This window comes from Eleginops maclovinus, chromosome 16 (genome assembly GCF_036324505.1).
Source record: "Eleginops maclovinus isolate JMC-PN-2008 ecotype Puerto Natales chromosome 16, JC_Emac_rtc_rv5, whole genome shotgun sequence".
Lineage (NCBI taxonomy): Eukaryota > Metazoa > Chordata > Actinopteri > Perciformes > Eleginopidae > Eleginops > Eleginops maclovinus.
The window spans coordinates 12,181,751-12,203,395 of record NC_086364.1 but is presented as its reverse complement, the minus strand read 5'-3'; the positions used below and the strand labels follow the sequence as shown (position 1 = coordinate 12,203,395).

The following is a 21,645-nucleotide window of genomic DNA, read 5'->3' as shown; positions in this document are numbered from 1 at the left end:
AGTGTTATCAAAATAAATCAAGGACATCCTTTTTGAGAGAGCATAATGCTATTCTTTAACAATCAAGCATTTCTCTATAAAGACTCTATAGAGGAACACGTCTGCATTTCCTCGCTGCAAAGTCATTAATTAGGTCATCATAGGACAGCCTCTGAGCCACTTCACCATTAATGCTGATAACAGCAAGACCACTTAGACGTTCCTGCCCCATTGTTGAACGTAAGTAAGTTTTGATGAGCTTCAGTTTCGAAAAACTTCGCTCAGCAGAGGCAACTGTAACAGGGAGAGTCAATGCGATTCGAAGAGCAACCCAGAGATTTGGATACACCTCTTGAAGGCGATTCTCATGGAGAAATGAGAGCAACTCCAAGGCAGTTGTTTGTGGTGGCAGTTGAGGAAGGTTGATGATTTCCTGAACCATCTCAAGTCCATCAATATCCGAATTTCCTTTCTCAGTCAGTGTCTTCTGCACTTCGATGCAGTTTTTTTGCAGGTTCTCCTTGGACATTCCGTGCACTCTGCTGAAATCAAGCAGCACTCCAAATTTGTCTCTGACCTGGGTCATGGTCTCAAAACGCTCCTGCAGTGACATCAAAGCGGAGTCCACAACACTGTTGAAAAAGGATACCTCAAGCCTTTTGAGGGCATCACTGAAGGGCTCGTCTGCAGCCTCATATGCAAACTGCTTTCTTGTGTTCCTGAGCCTTTTCTCCTTGAGCTCTGGCTCTATGTTCATCGCCTCGCAAAGGTCCTTGGCAGTTGACACTGCCTGAGCAAACCCAGAGTGCCTGTATCTGGAGAGGGAGGTTTTGGCATTGTCAATGAGCCCGACGGCAATGTCAAGCTGCATTGAACTTGTCTGCAGGAGCTTGTTTACCTGGTTAGTGGTTGTAAGAATTTCACACCAGACAACAGAACAGATCAGAAATCTGAAAGAGGCCACTTCTTCTGCCAGGGCTTGAGCCTCTATTTTTGCAACAGAGTCATTGACAGTTTCCCTAGCCTCGATGAGCGCATTTTGGATTTCTTTGATTTGACTTCTGACAGCTGTGACACTCCTAAGCCTGCTCTCCCACCTCACATCACTCCATGATTTCACAGTTAGGTTGATGTGTTTTGTCAAGATGCTCCACCGCTTTGTAGCTCCTGAGAAGAAACAAGATAGCTTCTGCAAATAGCCAAAAAAGCCAGTGGCATCCCTGGATGACTTCGCAGCATCAGCTATGACAAGGTTCATAGAATGAGCTGCGCAAGGAACAAACAACGCCCTCGAATTCAACTGTAGCAGTCGGGCCTGAACTCCTTGCTTTTTCCCCTTCATGTTCGCACCATTGTCGTAGGCCTGTCCGCGGCAATCATCAAATGGAATGTCGAGTTCCTTTAATTTGTCTAAAAGGACAGTAGACAGGTTCAGGCCAGTTGTTTCAACCACCTCCATATACCCAAGGAAATACTCCTTGATATTTGGCTTTGGCTCCAATTCAACAATGCGCACGATGAGGGACATTTGCTCCTTGTGGCTTATATCAGGTGTACAGTCAAGAATTATGGAGAAATATTTCGCTTCCTGAATCTGTGTGTGGATTGTTTGCAATGTTTTGTTGGAGACGATCTGGATCAGCTCATTTTGTGTCTGCTGACCAAGATAATGTGATCGGGAGCTTTCATCGGTTATCTTGGTCAGGTGGTTCTCCATCACAGGATCAAAACTGCCTAAAAGTTCCACTTCTTTTAAGAAGTTGCCATTGTCTGGTTCATACAGACACTGTGAAGAGCCTCTAAATGACAAATTCCTTGAGGCAAGAGATAGGGTTATTTTCAGTAAGCGTTTGAGAACATCTCGCCACCTTCTTTTTTCTGCCTCCAGCAATGTCTGTTCCTGGTAGTCTATTGTCGTATTTGTCTGTAAACGTGTGTCCAGTTCTCTCCATTTAAACATGCACTGGGCATGGTCTGAGCTACATTCATGACTTATCAAATTATTGTTAATGTTGGACCAGTCACCGTTGCCCTCTGCAGTGAGCTTTATAGCTTTCAAACTGAAAAGCTTACACGCAAAACAGAATGCAGCATTGTTCTGTTTCGAGTAAACAAGCCAACTTCTCTTGACTTTCTCTCCATTTGAGAGCGTTTTGAAATGCAGGCTACTATGAAACGCCCTGCCATCTAGTCCCTTTGGAAAATTAAAATCTGATGGGACTCTAAATGGACCTCTTCGTACGATCTCAACACGATCCGCATCTAAAATCCGTAATGGCCAGAGAGCAGGATCAGTTGGAGAGGGCAAACCCGTTTCTACCTTGTCACCTTCTGACGGACTCTCAGTGACAGGACTTTCAGAGGTGGTGGTTATCTGCTGTGTATCTGTGGTGGTTGAGGGTGGTTGATCAGGGCTTAGTACTGTTGCGGGGTGTACAGACCTGCTTGCTGGCTGGGGTTGATTGGGTGAACTTGTCGATGGTTCTTCCTCATCTGTGTCCTCTTCTTGGCCTCGTGCTCCCGCTTGAACGTATTTCAGCATTGACCCTGCATTAATTTAGAAATACGAAGAAAAAAGATCAGTATAGAAAGAGACAAAATATTCAAATAAAGAATCTTATACCAAAAAAGAAAATAAAGATTTAAAACTGAAAGCATGCAACCAAGGAGCTCTCCCCCTTTATTACTTATATATCAACTATTTGATCAATCTTATCTAATCTAATATAAAAACATTATAGAATGAGTTGCAATATTGTACACAATTTAATAATAATGTTTGCTTTATATCATTCATAATGGATATTTTATATTTATATCTTAACAACAGGAATAAAAGGAATAAAAGCAAAATGATACACCTTACACAAGACTATTAAACTCTACATTTAATTGAATACAATATGGTTAGGAGGGCATTTTGTTTACTACAAAACGTTTTTCTATTTCACCGACAGATGTCGTCCATGCCTTTGCATGATATAAATGCAATCAAAACGCCAGTTAATTTAGTCATGTATCTTCTGTCACTCTCAGATATAGCTAAGCTAGCTGTAGCAGTAGCTACAGGCTTCACATTATCACGAACCCTTTTCTTTCCCATTGCACATAGAACACCTAACCTTATTTATGTGAGACTGTAGCCTATTTTGCTGAATTCTACCGAATGACAATCCTAAAGATGGCCGTGGGTTTATTATGCATTGGCATTGCAAACTCCAAAATAAAATATACTTTCTCAAATGCTATGTAAACTTTTCTAAATGCCTGGCTAAACACTATTAATTTCACGCCACACAGTGATAAATGGTCTGAAGCCAGAATTGTTAGCCTACCTAGTGCAATGACTGCTAACTGTTACTGAGAAAGTATTGGCCACCGTCACGTCAAAATAAACCATAAACTGTCTACTATTCAATATCTAAAGTAAAGTAACGGCTAACTGGCATCAGTTACTTGCAAAATGCAGTTATAATTTTTAACAGCAAAATCTCAATTTAGCTTGCGCCTAAGTTATAACACATATTTGAGTTTGCTAACATTAGCAATAACGTCAGCTAGTTCAAGGTGTATGCATAGGCTAAGCTTTACACTAGCTGCACATATTTCCCGTATTTAAGAAAGATTAAACGTGGACACTTACCTGCAAGTGATGCACGGGCATCATCTCGCTGTTTCCTCTTTTTTCTTTTTTCTGCTCCTGACTCCTGTTGCCTTTTCATTTCCAAAAATGTCGAGTAATCCAAAAGACCACTGACAGCAAGGGCACCCACAGGGCGCTTGGGACGCAGATTGTGCAGATTGTGTTTTCGTTTGTGTTTGTGTGAGTGGGGAGGGGAGGGGGGAGGGGAGAGGGGGGCACCATCGGTACCTTTGAGTAGTATGCCTAAAAAGTGCCTCATATTTCTATAGTCTACTGAAATAATTTCGGCCTTATAATTATTATGACGATTTTTCATTAGGCTATTTTTGGTGGTGCCCCCTCGACACTTGGTGCCCTACGCACAGCGCGTAATGCGCGTTATGGGAGCGGCGGCACTGCATACGAGTACACCGTGGATTCATGTTTGTTATTATATTTACAATATACTACAGTTTTTATGCCAGTCATTTTAATTTTTTTGTCTTTATCCGTCACACCTTAAAGCCCGGTCCGTGAAAATATCATCTGACGTTAAACCGGTCCGTGGCGCTAAAAAGGTTGGGGACCGCTGCTGTAGATAGCATGCATTAAACCTCAATCAGTAAAACTTAGCATGAGAAGTTAAGTGCAGGCCAAACACAAAAATGAAGCTAGCAAATCATTTCAAATGTGCAACCTTGGCTATTGTTGCATAATACAGGTATTTAAGACAGACTGCAACATCTGGAGTTTATAAATCAAATGTATAAACCTCTTTTCACCTCTAGATAACCAACTCAAAGCCCTACCTGCTCGTATTCACATTACTTCTCATAACCCTTGGATAAACTCAGACCCATTTTTCTTTTGGGTGAGTTATGTGAAAAGTATGCAGTGGCATTTATACAGCAGCTAAAAAGTCTATATCAGGGGTGTCAAACTCATTTTAGCTCGGGCCACATGGAGGAAAATCTATTCCAAGTGGGGGTAAAATTATGGCATAATAACTTTAAAATAACAACAATTTCAGATTGTTTTCTTTGTTTTAATTTGATCCAAAATAGTACAAGCACATTCTGAAAATGTACACATCACAAATAATCTTCTTGACAAAACACTTAAAATAAGTTGAAAATTCTGAGGAAAAATTGGTGCAATTTCAAGAACATAATGCCTCAGCGATTGGAACTTAAACTTCGTCTCAGTGTATCTACAAAGGCATAGGCTACAACTTTAAGTCACAGCCTATCTGGGATTGAACAAAAATACAAACAACTCTTCTAGTATCAAATACCTAATTTTGTCATTTCCACATATATTAATCCTGGGCTAACTCACCAAACCATACAAACTGAGGTAGAAACTATTCAAGAAGGTTGAGTTACTCCCTGCCTTGTAGGCTACACTATGTATTGATAAAAAAAATAAAAGCTGTGCAATGCATGAACAATTTCAACAAACCAAAGTTGTGAACTGAAGTGACTGACATTACAGTAAATCACACACTGTTCACTTTCTTAAAATCGCCCCAGAATACATTAATTTTCACAGAGCTATATCAGGGTGCAGTGTCTCATGCAGCATTTTAAGTGGGGTTACTCACTGTTTATTGATCTCCTGAAACCTGGCATCTTTTAGCTTTCACAAGTGCATCAATATCAGGTGTCACATCCTGTGTGGCAGCCAATTTCAGGATGTCAATCATATGCTTGTGCGTGAGCCTTGAGCGCAGCTTTGATTAATTGATGCTCATTACAGAGAAAACTTGCTCACAAAGATGTGGTTCCAACCATGCACAACATTTTTGCAGCAGGGGCTGTCAAGTTGGGGTAACCTGGGCTAAATTTGCCCAGTTGAATGTTGACGGGCAGATCAGAGGCATTCACGGTGAATGGCGAGCAAAAACCTTTGAGGTCTTTCTCCAGTTCACCAATCTGAAAGCGTTGCTCAAACTCCCGCAATAGTCCCGTTATTTTATCTTTGAACCGCTTCATGTCTGCAGCAGGTTGGGTCGCGCACACATCATTCAGACAAGGGGAGTACAGCATCACCACGCGCGAGTTGTGTCTCCCACAATGACAGCTTCAACTTGACCGCACATATGCTGTCATAATACTGCGTGACACATTTGTTGCGCCCTTGCAGCATTTTGTTCAAGTTATGCGCGTGCTCTGTAACATCCACCATAAAGGCAAGGTCCTGCATCCATTCTGTGGACTGAAATTCTAACACACTGGTTTCCCTTTTCCCCCATGAACTCTTCAATTTCCTCTCGTAAATCAAAGAAACGCCTCAGCACAGCACCTCGGCTTAACCATTTTACCTCTGTGTGGTATGGCAGGCCATAGTTGAGGTCTTTCTCTCTGAGAAGGCTGTCAAACTGACGGTGATTCAGGCCTCTGGATCGGGTGAAATTAACAGTTTGGACAAACACCTTCATGACGTTATCCATCTTTAATGACTTGCAACATAATGCCTCCTGAAGCAAAATACAGTGAAAAGTCCAAAAATCACGTCCTCCATTTGCAGTCTGCACTTCTGAGTTGTCACAACACCCGCCTTTTTCCCGATCGTTGATGGAGCCAGGCTGACAGCGCGGGGGCCAGTCCACTCGACCCTGTCCAGTGCTCCGATGAGGGCGGTAAAAATATCAGCTGCTGTTGTGGTATCCTTCATTGGCACCAACTCCACGAAATCCTCGGTGACGGTTAAAGTGTCATCAACTCCGCGGATGAATATCAATATCACACAATCTCTGCAGCCTTCAGCATGCATGTCTTCACAAATTCACCCTCACTAAATCGTTTTGAAGCCAGTGCAATTTCCATAAGAGTTGCCCGTTTAAGATAAGGGAGCATTAGTGTTATGCTCAAACAGGAACATATTTTCTAGAGCCATACATCCTCTGAACAGTTATAAAGAATCATTAGGCTGTGATTAACGCAAATCAATTGATGCAACAAGTTAAAACTACTAAAAGGTTCTTAAACAGGCTTCTAAAATCCATGTCTACAATTTATGGTCTGTAGATTAGCAGGTACCCTTGAAACGTGTCTGCATTAGGATATGTTGAAGTTTGTAAATACAGCTATCCATTTCCCTCTAGAGTGCAGCCTCAGATGGCAGGCAGGGCTCATGGAAGTCACAAGTCAATTTCTTAAGAGCTTTATTTGAAATATTACACATATAAAAACTACATACAATTTTATCCAACATGAAGTGAACCTCTCAACATGATTAAAAGCACAGTTTAAAACAGACATGGAATGGCACTGAATGTTCGTGGCGGTCACTTAGCTGTTAAAAACCAGCTTATTTAAAAGACATGAGTCGCTGACACGGCGGCATCAGGCTGGTTGAACAGATCTTGAAATAGAACCCGCGACTAATCAGAGGCGTCCATCTTCTCTTGTTTGACAGTCTCTGTGGACAGGGAAAGGTTAAGGATTTCTGCATCGTCACTTAATGTCAATCAGGAAAAGTCACATTCCATATGGATGTCTCACCTGATGCTTGCTCTTCCTTCAATCTCTCCATGACACACTTCTTTAGCTCCAGGCCGATGGCCCTGGAGAGGGGAGGGGGCACTGCATTTCCAACCTGGGAGAAACAAGAACACATTGTGGCATTAGTTGTAGTTTTGTTACTAGCGACAGGACGAATGCAAGTGTCTTCTTGGTCTAGACCAAGTTCACTAACAGGCGGACCGCGGTCCGGACCCTGGCGCCAACCTATACGGACCGGGACCTATAATCAATACATTAAGGTATTTTCATTTTGACTGGGCAATTCCATTTTAACCGGCGCCGACAGGGGCGAAAGAGACGAGTGAGCGATACAGGGAGACAAACACAAGAAGAAGAGACAAGTTAGAGCGAGAGAAGAGAGAGAGAGAAGAGTGAGGGAAGAGACGAGCAAGCGGGAGAGAGAAGACGGAGAGAAGAGTGAGGGAACAGACGAGCGAGAGAGCGAGAGAGAGAGATGAGTGGTGCACCAATGAGCACAGTCACATGTGTATGAGAATGGCCCTGACAATATTTCAGCCCCGATTTAAAATCCTAGCCCGACAGGCTGGAGCTCAGTCCTCTCACTGAACAAAAGACGGTCAGTGAGGAAGTGGAATATAAGAGGGGAAGCAAGACAGCCTTAAAACTGTTCAATTGTTCTGATGTGTTCGGACTGATGTTATATAATTGGCTGAAAGTTTCCTAAAAAAGAGAAAGCGAAACTCAAGCTGCTGCTCTTTAATCTTTTTAAAATCAAGCACTTTTAAGACGCACACATTTTCAAAAGCTATTTTATTTTAAATGTAGGCCGAGTGGAACATTAAAAATATCTACAGTATTATAGTGTATAGTTCAAGTGACAATAAATATTGTTGTTTTTGAATTGTACTTTGTTTGATGAGACAGTCAGTTGTTGATTACATGCTGACGTTGATACAGCTACTAGGTCACAGTTAATGTATATCACACTCATTCATAACGCCAGTTAGACATTTTGATGTTCCGGACCTTTGCTTGAGGAAATTCTCTCTCACTGGACCTCATTGAATTTTAGTTGTATACCCCTGATCTAGCTCCTGATCAGGGGTATACAAGTGTGTATACTGAGTGCTGGGTGAGTGGAGTCCTCTCCACCCGGTCTATATTAAATGTTATTTTTTTTAAAATATCAATTACAGAAAAAAAACCAAACCGGACTGATCCACAGCATTTGGTAGTCCTTCAACCCTGATGAACATTAAGACATCCTAAAACCAGCTGCCAGCGTCATTTGGAACCAAAGGATAAAAGAGACCCTTCCCCATGGCCTGCTTCAAACTGAAGGAGGACGTTACCTGTCTGTGTTTGTCCAGGATGTTTCCAAAGAAGCGGTAGGTGTCGGGGAATCCCTGAGAGCGAGCACACTCCCTCACACTGACCACCCGGTGCTGCTCAGGGTGCAGAACTCGGCCCTGAAAAGAGAAATGCTCAGATTAGGGTACAACGACAAGACATCTGAGCCAGGGCTTCAAAGACAAAAAGTACCGATGTCTTTTTGGTATAAATGTTTTAAAAAATAAAAATCAGTACAAATACTGATATCTGGGTTACCTAGTGACTTTCAAACAATACGATTGCCAATTCAGTTTTAAGAGACCTCGTAATTTGAAATGCGTTTTTATCCAAGCTACCCAAGAGTGTTTCTAGGTAGTGTGCTTATAGCAGGGGTCTGAATCATTTGGGCTGAAAATGATTTTATTTATACAAAAGGTATGCACCTGCTTGCCCATGGGTTCAGGGTTGGTGACCGTGGTGCTGAAGAAGCCGTCCCACTCCAGTCTGCCGTAGAGTCCGGCCCAGTGATTGTGGCGGTTCCCGGTGTGGGGGAGACACCAGGGGATTAGGGTGTTAAACTGCCGGTCTGCAGGGTCGCAGGGGGTCCCTAAAATGACAAACCTGATCAGAGAGGCCTCCACACTGGAAGTGTAGTCATTGTTAAAGTAGAAAACGCAACCTTCATACCTGCTGAGCACGCGCAGACCCCTCTGAGTGCCCCGGTGCTGCTGCGGCCGTTCTTTTTATCTGGGTGTGCAAAGCGCAGCTTCTTGGTCATGGTGCCGTCTCTCAGACGGACCTCGATGTTGGGCAGATCCCTCCAGTCCGAGCCCGGGGCCAACGGGATGTGACGCATCCGCCCTTCCACCAAAGCACTCATGTCCTGAGAACATGTTACAAGCAGAAGCAGGATGGTGTTACTATCCAACATTTACAGAGCATCGCGTTAAGATTGATATTAAGATGCAGAGAGACGCACCTTGCAGATATGGTCTCTGAGGATGGGCTGGTACTGTGTGCCTCTGATCTGCCTCTGGAACCACGACTGAGGCTCTCCATTGTAGGAAATCTCCAGCGATGCTGCTCCGTTGCGGATCTCTGGCAGGTCCGACATGGTGTCTCTGACGGTGATGGTCCTGTAGATTCCTCCATTCCCTCTGTAGACATTAATACAGTGCTCAGTCAGAGGCTTTACTTTAAGAGCTATACAGGTTTAAGATTCAGAATCACAGCCCAGTGAAAGTACCGTAGAGGAAGTGCTCTTTACCTTGTGACATTACTGACGTATCGCTTCTCGTCCACCACCACGTTGAGAGAGCAAGCTCTAGGCGCAAACACATGCAGCGGCTCGGGGTAGCGAGGCAGCTTCTCTCCAGGAGCAGCAGCCAGGACGATGGCCCTGCGGCGGGTCTGCGCTACGCCGTACTGACCAGCCTGAGGAGGTGGGGGGGGCAGCATTCAGCAGGTTAGTGATGGAGCAGAATCATAAACATTGGCATTCAGGATTATCTTTTCCTAAATCTTGAAGTCATTAGTTATCCGCTTCTATATGACATTAGGAGCTGCCATCTACCGGTCAAGCTGCAGCTTGGTCAGTCCAGCATGTAATCACTTTATACACCACTAGACCAGTGCACGGGAAATTCATAATTAGCATACGATTTCTTTGAGTTATGGCAGCTCACATTTACATTGAAAGTGAATCGTTGTACAATTTTTTTTTTTTTAAATCCCTCTTCGCTTCTACTCAGAATATGAAATAGTCAAATACAGGAGTTACCGGCACTCTGCCGATGTGCTGGGAGACTGAACGTGTTAAGAGGGTCAGGCCATCCCCACAAAAGCCAAGAGTCAGAAGCACAATTTATTTGGAATGTCATGAAGTACAGACTGAAGGAAACAGTCGCTGTAGTCACACCCACCTGAAGCACACCGAAAGTGCACTGGTAGCCCATTCGCACGAGACAGCGCAGAGTCAGCTTCAGAACCATGGAGCTTTTAAAGGAGACGAAGTTCCTCACATTCTCAAGCAGGAAGAACTTGGGTCTGTAGTAGTCACAGTAGCTGCGAGAGAAAAACACTTGCACTTACAGACGGAATACAATAGTGCAGGGAACTTCATGCCAACAATGAACCTCAAACAATCTAATAGAGAATGGGGTCTGACCTGAGATAGGAGACCACGAGTGAGTTCTTGAACTTGGAATAAGTGCGAGAGTTGAAGCGGTTCATCCCGCTGAAGCCTTGGCAGGGAGGGCCTCCACACAGCATCTCCACGTCTCCTTTCTGAGGTAGTTTCTGGCCGAGAGAGTTTGTCTTCTCACCGGACATCACCAGCTTCAGCAGGACGTTGCAGTCCTCCGTGAACACCGTGGTGCCGGGGTTGTTGAGCCTGAAGGCCTGTGCTGCTGGCTCCCACATCTCTATGGCCCACAGAGTCTCATTCATACCTAAAAAGGAAGCCAGCATTACATTCAAATACATTATTCTCTGCATGTCATTTTGTGGATTTGAAAACAAAACTCATGGTTAGCACAGAACCAGCACTTACCAGCCTGGTGGAAGCCTTCCGAAAGTCCTCCGCAGCCCGAGAACACATCCAGTGTGCGGTACTTGGGCACCTTAAGTGTCTGTGGATCATTCTGAGAGTCCTGCGGTTCCTGTGCAGCTGCAGCCTTTCCTTTGCCTTTACCTAGGGAGAGAAAGCTTTCAGTGAGGCTGGGAGCAATGTTCAGATCAAGGAACACTTCTCATGTTATAGCAGGAGGTTTCACCTTTGCCCTTTCCCTTTCCTTTGCCTTTAGTGACAGCCGAGCGAGCATGATTTGGAGGGTCTTCAAAACTTTTTGATTTTGCATTATAGGCCTGAAAGAGGGGTACATGTATAAGATTAGACATCAGAGATAATTAGAGTGCACCATGTACAGCGCTAATGGCATGTTAACGTAGCCTCCCTTTGCAGTGTGAACACCAACATGCCAGCAGTAAGGAGAGCCATTTAAAGATATGGGCACAGATATTAAATGAATGTACCTCTAAGAAGTAGAAGCGATCAGGGCCACCACTGGAATAGTCCTGGACCGATTCATTCAAGTCTTCTGAATATTCTACTTGACAGCGGCCGAGCACCTCCGTCATGCTGACCGTCACCTCTTCGTCGCTCCAGTACAGCTGGTTGATGTCTGTGTGGTAACTGGCTTTGACTCCTTTGTGAGTGTTCTCAGGCCTGGGAGAATAGTCAAAAGCAAGTTCATTCTGAGAAATCATTTATCACTAGGGCTGTCACTTTTTGAAAAAAATCACAATCTATTTTCGAACTCCTCATGTGATTAGGGGTTATCACTGGTCTCTCATGTCGCGCAGGTTGATCGCTGTTGCCCTCCATTTTTTGGCAAAACACTAAGCCGCTAATCAGGCTGTTTCCGGTGCGTAAAATTTGTGGGAATTTACTTTAGCCCTCGCAATGCCTATTGCACTTTCGGATTTCTTCTCTTTTCTGCTTGTTTGAGAGTTATGTTAATAATAATAATCATAATGAAATAAAATATTTTTTTATTTGTTTAATTCGTTAAAAAATAAGTTATTTCGTAAAAATCGATTCCCTCTTTTCGTTTTCGAAACGTGTGTGGTCGGTCCAATCGATTCTCGCTCGATTAAAGCCTGAACCAAAACGTATTTATTTGCAATTAGTTTCACCTGTAAAACTTGTAGAGCCGCAGTTTGACCTCTGAAGTATCAGGTTTCCCGTTGCTCCGCCTGTGACAGAGGATCTCCTTGATGCGACCGATGCGGAAAGGCTCTGGAGCGTCCAGGTTTGATCCTTTGATGTAGTCCGAATGCTTCCTGTAATATTCTGGATACAGGTCCTCATCCACATCCTCTTTACGGTGGGAGCGCTTCACGGGACTAGCCGGCTTCACACTAAGCACCGAGGAGACAGGCAGCGAGTCTCATATACAGGTTTGTGATTGAATAAGTTTGAGTTAAACATTTTGATTGCCTACACTCACCTGAAATTAAAAGCGTCAGGAGGCAGGTAGACGCCGTCGCCGACTTTGAACTGATCGCCCCGATAGCAGGCCAGGGCATAACACACCTTGGAGTCATGGTCCTTGTCCAGCAGGGGTTCAAACGCACAAGGAGTCTCCTGTTCCTTTCTCTCGGTAATCCTAGCACAGCTGTGACAGAACCTGAGGGTGACAAATCCACAACAAAGGGTCAAATAATGTCACTAAATATTAAAAAAGAGCATGTGCAAATTCACGTGGCTGCTGCTTACCTGAACTTGCAATCTTCTGTTGGATTGATCTTGGGAGGCGTCTCGAAGCGGGCGTAGTCTGTATCGTACCAGAACTGATAGAAGAAACTCTTCCCGTCGTCCTCTATCACCTTGATTTCCTCATCCATACCACCCTGAAGAAATTAATTCAAGTGTAAGCACGACAACATTTCCAGCAAATGACAAATAAACGTGCTGTGTAGTTCACTTGCCTCCATAAACCAGTTCTCAGACGGAGCCCTATACATGACGTTAACTTTGCCTTGCACATAATTGAGCTGCATGTCCTCGCACTCGTCCACAAGCACAAGCTCCAGCGGATCAGAAGACTCCCCCAGCACCGTTTGAGCCCCCCGAAGGAACCAGTGGGCATGGAACATTTTCCCATTGTTGTCCTCCCACAGTGATGCAATCCTGACGTTAAACACAACGTTAGAGGCGTACAAGCAAAAGTGACAAAACCTTATCAGCAAGTGTAAAAAATGTCCACCTACCTTGCCAGATAGAGAGGCATTGAGGGGTCCTCTGAGGAGACAGAGACACAGTCGCCCACTTCCAGCTCTTCATCATTCAGGCGGACCTTCCTGTAATACTGCTTCTTTCCATCAGTCTGAAGGGGGGGGGGGGGTTGGAGAAAGTACATTTAATATAAAACCAAACAGCAAAAAAATACTTTAGTGCAACAACCTGGGAAGGGGAAAACACCTGAATTTTCTCTCCAATCCACGACAGCTTGCACTGGTTCTGCTTCTTCCTCTTGGCATTAGAAACCTTTTTGGCCTTCACAGGAACATCTTCCTCCTCAATGGTCTCATCATCCTCAGCCTCCTTTACTGCAAGGTTTGGGCATCTAACAGACACAAACATGTCAACAAGAGGGCCTAAGGACTAAAGTGTCCCGGGTTCTGTCAGTACAGAGCATCATTTAAAGTTTCTCCAACATTCAGCTGTGTGCGAGTTATACACTGCCAGCAACTTAAATGGAGCTTTGGCTAAAAGAGCCTTTCAAACACTCAGAAGGTTGCAGAATAAGGATGTATGGACTAATCGGCTCAGAACACAATCCCACCTTCTCTGTTTACAAGCCTGCTTGCTTTTGCCACCTCCTCCAAATTTGATCATGTCTTTGCAAGCAGGACACTTCCCACAGTCCGGAGATTGGCATACCTGAAGGCCAACACAAAAAATGCATGAATTACAGCTGCCAAGTACACAAAAGACCTCACACTTAGTTTAGTTTTACAAAAAAGGGCAGCCCCACTGCTCAGACACCACTCACCTCACAGACGCCACAGCGCTGTCTCTTGGCCCCACCATTTTCTTTGTCATTCTGCTCTATCTGATCAGAGAAGAAGGTATCAAAGATCTGGTACACCAGCGTGGTGGTGGTCGCCTTCGTTGGTCCCTTATTGTCCTTCTCGATCTTTGTAGGGTGACGAATGGCCTGTCTTCTGGCAGCTCTCCTGTGGATAGAATACGTTCAGAGGAATGTGTTCAGAGGAAAATGTCTGTTGGGCTTGGCAAACACCCGATGATATGTGGAGCGATGGCGATTATGAAGCCCCTGGCTGTCAACACACCACTGCATCAGGCCATGCAACGCAAGAAACAAGCAGACAAAACCAGACAGACAGCAAAGATGATCTGCACAGAGTTCCCGTTAAATGCAACTGGCCTCTGCCTGCACGGAAAACACTATCACACACAGCGTTACGACTAAAGGTTTAAAGTGTGCATTGATGGCAACCAACCTGTTTCCCCACACGAGTTCAAAGCTTTGAAAAATACTTCTTATGAAGACTCTCCCAGGGTACAATGGGTAATTGAAACCATGAGGTCCGAATAGTGTTTCTCTTTCTAAAGGCTCGAACAAACCCATAGGGAGCCCAGGTGTAACTTAATCATTTAATGTAATAAATCTGATGCATATAACCCTAAACCCAAAGATTAAGGAGTCAGCTAATCAGAATAATCCTCCAATAGAGCCAACATCCTTTCAGCATTGTTGAGTTACTGAGTAATATATAACCCATTCAACAAAGTTCAAGGTTTGACAGACCTGCTTTTAAGAAGCTCAAACTTATATTGAAAAACAACTTTCCTTATATAACATGTGATTCAATCACTTGACGTATTGAACTTTTCTGGTTTCATAATTTTTGTTTTAAATCCTTACATTTCCCAGTACCAGAAGAGTTGCATGACTGCAATGTAAAGAAAAAGCTTTTTTTTTTTATTACAGTACAGAAATAACTTTCTGTGCATTTTTCTTCAAAGCCTACAAGACCATTTAAAAGAATTGATTTCTTAATCATTGGTAACTGAGTCAAGATAAATATTGGACACAGAATTCAATTAAAGCAAATAAACTACAAACAAATCAATTCTAGCTTGAACTCTGTAGTTATTCTGTCCATATAGCTTCAATGCTTTACACTAAACACACCACCATACAAGCTAAGGATGCATTTAAAAGGCCTACCTACCAGTACAGCAGCATGCTGCGTTAGGAAGTGTCAAAGGAATGTTAGACATAAGGGATAACAAGGAGTGAGGAGCAGAAATACAGGAATAGAGGCAAAAATTAAGTGAAAGCATTTTTGGTTGCAAATAATCTCAAGCTAGAAACTGTATGAAGCTGAAGAATGGGAGTGGGTAAATGTAGTACGTGTACCGCTCATGTTTGTATTAAATTTAACCTTAAGTAGTTACCATGAGCCTACTTTTAGGAAAAGTTTCAGTAAACATTGTAAGGAGGAACAGGTTCATAATCATTCTCCAGACATACCTCTTCCCCAGAGTGACTCCCGCCAGTTTGATCAGGTCCCTCATGCAGGGAGTAACAATGATGGGCTGCTCATCAGAGTCCCCGGCCTCATCGTAGCTCTCCACCTGCTCCACCACAAACTGGGCGTGGCGCAGCAGAGTGTCCTCCGTGAAGCAGTTGAAGTTCAGCCCTGCAGGAGGCACGGTGGTCTGAGGACAGGAGACACAAAGTTGGCAGGTGCCCTGGCGTTGCAGTGATAGTAGCGGCAGTAAAGAGAGCCACACTAAAAACCTGCACCCAGGTATCAGGAGGGTCCTTCAACTAACAAATGTTCCGATCACAAAAGTTGTTTGACATGAACGTTTTCTGCATTGCAATTAGAAAATATTGGCTAAACTCCTGCATTCTGTTTTATAGTGCCCTGATATGCAAACATGTCTTTGAGTATTATTATTTAGCCTGCATACGTCAGAGGCTCTAAACAGCAAGTATTTGATATTTATTTTAGAAGAATCAAACAATTAGTTTAGGTTTTTTTTTTTTTTTTTAAAAAGGTAAGCTTTCTGACTTCAGATCAGATTACCTAATAAACTACCAAGAAAGTAGGAAAAGGTCTTCACCTCAATCTTGTTGAGAAGGTCCTCATAACTAGCGTCACGATTCTTCTGAAGGAACTCTACAACAATCTTGCTCATATAGATCTTCTCCTGCATCACAGCAAATATGGGTGCATACTCCTCACTGGACTGCATCAGGATGTAATCAGCAAAAGCTAGATAATGAACAGAGATAAGCATTAGTACTTCATACAGGGTCAAATTAATTATAAGTTGGAATAGGAAACTTAGCTACCTGTAGTAAAACCAATTAAGGCTTTTTCTCCACCATCAAAACCAGTGATCCACCAGGCATTGATGGGTCCAAGCTTCTTGGCAGGAACACCGCCTGAGAGAAAACATACAAGTCAACATCTGCTCGAATGTAATGTCTAAAAGAAATGTTTAAAAGGTAGCATTTTGTTGAGTGAAATGTGACATTTACCATCCAAGCAAGGGTTGTCATCATAGATGGGTTTGACAACACAGCTGAAGTAGAGCTCCACGTTCTTCTCAATCAGTCCAGAGTCAAATGGACACAGGTGGCCTCGCTTGTCATATACGCTGCAAGGCGTAAAGAAAAGGTTACACTACAACTTACTCAGGTTCTGCAATACAAAAACATGTGACTACAATGCAAGTAGGGACACGTTTGTTCCTCTGAACCAGGTCAACCGGCCAAGCTTCACTGACGGAGAAAAGCTTACCTGAAGTTTGTGATCTTATGCTGTGGCAGATCATCATAGCTCTCAAAGCCATCCTCATTTGAGTCAAACAGGGAGAGGCGCTCATCTGTTAACATTTCTGGTTCATCCAGCTGATAGAGCAGAAACATTTCAGGTGTCACATTAGCTTGATCAATTCAGGTATTCAACTAAAGTAATAGTGGAGGGTTCATTTTAAAAATACACAGGAAGTAACAAACAAATCCTCACCGCATTATCAGGATCCCCCTGAAAGAACTTAAGGTCAGAGTCATCCAAGTATTGTCTGCAGTCTGCACATTTGGGGGGTGGTGTCTGTAAGGAAAAACATTACACAGGTTTTTTAGTACTAAAGATTGAAGCTTACAAAAACAGCTATGACACCGAACGAAATTAAGACAAGTAAATTAATTTACAACAATGCCTATGCTTCTCAAATACTGTGGTTACCTTTGCAGCAGAAACTGGCTTTGTTGTTTCACTCGTCAACTTTTCTGGAGCAGCTCTGCATTAAAGAGAAGCATTAGCATGTCTCATTAGTGCGGCCCAATAGCAAGCATTCATTTTCAAGGAGCTTATTGCTTACTTTTCATCAGATTCCACTTTTTGACGCTTCTCATCCTGGACCTACAACAGATTTGGAAGGTCAGTGTTATATAAGAGACATTTGGAAAAAGCATGTTTTTAAAATCACTTTTACTGAAAAATGCTTCACCTCCTCAACATCTTCTTCCTCTTCATCTTCTTTCTTAACTTCTGTTTGTCCATTTGTTGAGTTTTGTCCATTAGTAGCCTCAACATTCAAGTCTTCAGACTTGCGCTTCTGACTGCAAGACATTTACAGAATACACATGACGTTTTTTTTTTACACTTGCTGAAGACGTGAACAAAGCATGAGACAAGATATAAAACTCCTATACGCACACTTTACAGAACATTGACATGATGGTTGGCTGTTTTCCAGCATTTCTTGTAACCCTGGAGCTGGCTGGAGACTCTTTAAAAAAGAGAAAACAATACTTTAATAACTTGTAGTTGGTCATTTCCATCTTATATTGCAGCCATTAGATGACAAACATTAAAAGCAATTCTAAAACTTACTTTTAGTGTCAGAATTGGCTTTGCTCTTACGGCCTCCCTTCCCTTTGGAGGCAGTCGGTGACTTGACAGCCTCCTCTTCCTCCTGTACATCCATGGTTACATCTTCAGTGTTCTCATCTTTTTTGGAACCATTTGTTAAGCCATTCGTCTTTCCATTCTGCTCCACGTCATCCACATGTGAGCCATTTTCGAGATAAAGCTCTTTTCCCAGCAAGGCCTTTACTTTAGAGATGTAGATTTCCTGAGGAAACAACATAATAAAACACACATTAGAAATGTTACGCAGTGAAAATGTCAAATTGTGAATTATTTTTCAAAATGTTTAAGTTACTTACCATCGAGATCTCGGATTTTTTCATCTTGTCCTCCAGGCTGGTCAGTTGGTCTTGAGCATCAACATGCAGGAAGTCCTGAACCAACTTGAGCTTCTCTTTCACATGATCCTGGGAGGCATTTTCAGAAGAAAAAAAAAGATACAGCGAAAAATGTTTAACTTAAAAGAAAAAAGTATAGTAGGTTCATGATATACATTGTAGAATCCTATCGCACAATATGTGGCCTGATTGAGATTGTTGTGTTGACTGAAATTGATGTGTCACTTGGAGAGACTTCTTGTAGTTTGAAAATAGTATTGTCTGTTCACTTTATATATTCTTGGCGATATGCATTAAGCTATATATAACAATTACAGTTTAATACATGTCTTTAAGCACATGTTTTACATCATCTCCTTAACTTGAGGTGCCACCATCAACAATCAAACTTGTGATAAGTTTCCCACTTTAGAGAGCAATACGTTTTGAGATATATATTCTAATTAACTTCACCCATGCAGGGCATCCAAGTGGTAGCTCTTGGAGTTTTGTCTAGGATATAATATTGAACAGTTAATTTCTTTGCTTCTAAGCATCTGAGAAACTCATTCGTGTGAACATAATATAATTTAATTAGACAATATAAGAGTGGAGCTACCATTTAAGGCAGAACACTGTGAACCTACAGCCTTATTCAATTGTCTTTGGGGCTCCAAACAGAACGGAAGTCATTAACAAGACTAATTGGGCAACTAGAGTTACACTTTATTCATGCAGACTTCCAAGAGCAGTAGGGAACATCAAAAACAGACATAACCCACCTCCTCTGAATCTCCATCCTCGCCCAGCACCTGCAGCCTGTGAACAACGGACACAAAGCTACGTTAGATTCATTTTTAAAACACATGTACTACCATGGTCATGGTAATAAAGCCAGTGTGGACGCAGCTAGCAGAAATAAAAAGGTAGCAAAACTTCCTGAGTGGCGCCAAACCTCACACGCTGCTCCGTCTATTGACAGGCTAACGATGCTAAGTGGCTAACAGGATGCTAACTCTGTATGGAGTATCAGCTCTGACTGTCAAGTGACAACAAGCTAACGCTAGGTGCAGATGCTAGTTGAAGCAAGACAGTAGAGAATTAACAGCGAGTGCAAGTGTAGAGCAGAGAGGTTTCGTTGGATGTATGGCGTTTGGACAAGACAACAAGCTGCCTGCATGCTACATCACCAAGCCATTATTAGCAGAGATGTTATAAACGTTAACGTACCTTTTCCTGACATCCTCTGGCAAAGACAGGGAAGTCCTGGATGGCATGGTACACAGCTAAGTAAACGTTTGAGATAAAACAATAAAACTGCTTTAAAATCCGTTAAAACAATGTTAAAACCCGCCGTTGTTAACTACAGCGCGTCTCCACAATGACAGGCTCTCGTGTGCTGTCTCTTGCAATGGATGCTATTAAGCAATTCGGGCGCGCGGGCCGTCTTTTCGCGGGGAAACCCGGGTGTTGTGGAATGTTCCACTACCGGTGTTTATGGGTGAAACACTTTAAATTCGAGAAGACATATTTCCCCCATGAAAGAGATTTTTGGGATTAAAAACAATGTCATAAAATATATCAAGCATAATACAAAATTGTGATTGTCATAAATTTATATAAATAAAGAAATATACGTTTGTTGAGAACAACAACTAACTCGACTTACCTCTTCTGTTTGCAAGATGTTGTTGACAACTGACCAGGCAGAAGCAATCTGAATGTTGTTTACTAATGAGCTATATTAGTAAAAATCCATGCATTTCAAATTAGTTCTATTAGTGCTTCAGTACTGCACTTTTGAATGATAACACTTTATAAATGACAATGTGCATGCAATGAATTATGGAGTTTTCGTTTTACGAGCATGTTAACAACTCTATATTTGTTTGTTTATTGAACAACTAGAAGACGATGTTTTAGATGACACAAGCACACTTCGATCATGGATGTATAAAGGAACGACTACAATTCAAAGCTTATGGACACAAAATGTCAAAAGATTAACTAATCACCTTCTGCTGTTATGTTTATTTTATGTTCAGAATCTGGCTGGACTCTCTTTTTTGTAGATTCAGATATATTAACTACTTTTTTCATTCCAGAATTGGAGGACATTTTCATTTCCATTTATGAAATTTAAAACAATCCATGACCAAAATTTTAAAACATGCTGTTGTGTTAGGTATACTTGTCCTTAGACAAAATGTAAATAAAGTTGTGGGAGAAAAGGTTTAAAAAAGCTTTATTATTTAAAAGCTTTCGAGCACTCTCTAAATGAGCATTTTTCTCTTGTCCCTTCTTGGTGACCTACTTGCTTGTCGAATATAACATTTTATATTATATTATTATTCTGTTGCAACTATTTTGTTGATGTAGTGTATTTCTCCTGTAATGGTCAAAACTGTTGTTAAATCATAAACTCTTTTTAAACAACAGTAACTTTACACTGAAATTCTGTCCCTCAACATGCGCACAACTTTGTTACTGAATCCTATTTAGCCTGGCAGAGGAAGAGATACACTGTCTGTCAAATGACAGATGAAATCACATTATCAAGCCATGTGCTAATGCCATAGGCAGACCAAAGGTAAATAATCTCTTTTACTTTTCATATTTTTCTCCTATTTTTAGTCTTGAATGAGTGTTGCCCCCTACAACACAACCCTCTTAATCATAGTATCAGAATAATATCATTGTATTTCAAAGTTATTTTTATTTTAATATCTTAAGTTTGTCCTTGTCTTGAAAGTAGCAATATATTGTTCATCTAGCAATAATTCCTAAGGTGAAAGCATAGACTGTATATATAAAGGTAAAAGCTAGCATAAGCATTGATTTGCAACCCTGTTACTATAGCTATAGTAACATCTACAGTTACAGGGATCTATTGTCTGCAGTTACATTTATTATCTTTAGTCAAATTAAATGTTTATATATAATTTAGCATAATCTACATTCAAATGTATTACTATATTTTAACTGCCTTTTCTTATTGACACCAGGGAGTCAATGCTACAAGGCTGCAATAACTAACAACTTTTCAAAACAACTGTCTCAAAATATACACAACTTTGTTTAAATTATAATTTGATTGCGAGATTAATCGACATTTCGACAAAAACATTTAATTAAAAGTGTACCTTCGATGCCTGAGCTGGCCAAATAATTTATTTCGATGTTTTACTGTTTTGATCAAATATATAACACAACATTTCAAAAGCAAGGGTTAATTTGTCAAAAGTTTTGATGTCTAAATGTCTTCCAATTCTGGAACGACCCTTTTATGCTTTCATTGGGTAGACATTTAGTTAAAGAACATACGAAGAAAACATCCTTCATTATGTCCAGCTATGTACCCATTTCACCACAAGGTGGTACTGTGTCATTGATAGTCTTTTCGGATTGTCAAATCATGTAAACC

At 42.0% G+C, this 21,645-nt stretch overlaps 1 protein-coding gene across 1 annotated transcript; it reads right to left on the bottom strand.

The window, feature by feature from the left end:
* Positions 1 to 6,750: 6,750 nt before the first annotated feature.
* Positions 6,751 to 19,671, bottom strand: dnmt1 (DNA (cytosine-5-)-methyltransferase 1). Its single transcript, XM_063904472.1, has 34 exons — positions 19,452 to 19,671; positions 19,004 to 19,040; positions 18,204 to 18,311; positions 17,869 to 18,109; positions 17,692 to 17,764; positions 17,483 to 17,594; positions 17,354 to 17,394; positions 17,218 to 17,272; positions 16,999 to 17,082; positions 16,771 to 16,880; positions 16,509 to 16,627; positions 16,320 to 16,412; positions 16,088 to 16,239; positions 15,489 to 15,676; positions 13,980 to 14,163; positions 13,770 to 13,867; positions 13,406 to 13,550; positions 13,195 to 13,310; positions 12,913 to 13,114; positions 12,701 to 12,834; positions 12,432 to 12,611; positions 12,118 to 12,342; positions 11,455 to 11,647; positions 11,196 to 11,286; positions 10,973 to 11,113; positions 10,589 to 10,871; positions 10,344 to 10,485; positions 9,689 to 9,855; positions 9,401 to 9,578; positions 9,109 to 9,304; positions 8,865 to 9,028; positions 8,442 to 8,558; positions 7,108 to 7,201; positions 6,751 to 7,024 (listed from the first exon to the last, which is right to left on the bottom strand). The coding sequence occupies exons 1-34, from the start codon at positions 19,496 to 19,498 to the stop codon at positions 6,987 to 6,989; spliced, it is 4,548 nt and encodes a 1,515-aa protein (XP_063760542.1). The 5' UTR covers positions 19,499 to 19,671; the 3' UTR covers positions 6,751 to 6,986.
* Between the last annotated feature and the right edge of the window lie 1,974 nt (positions 19,672 to 21,645).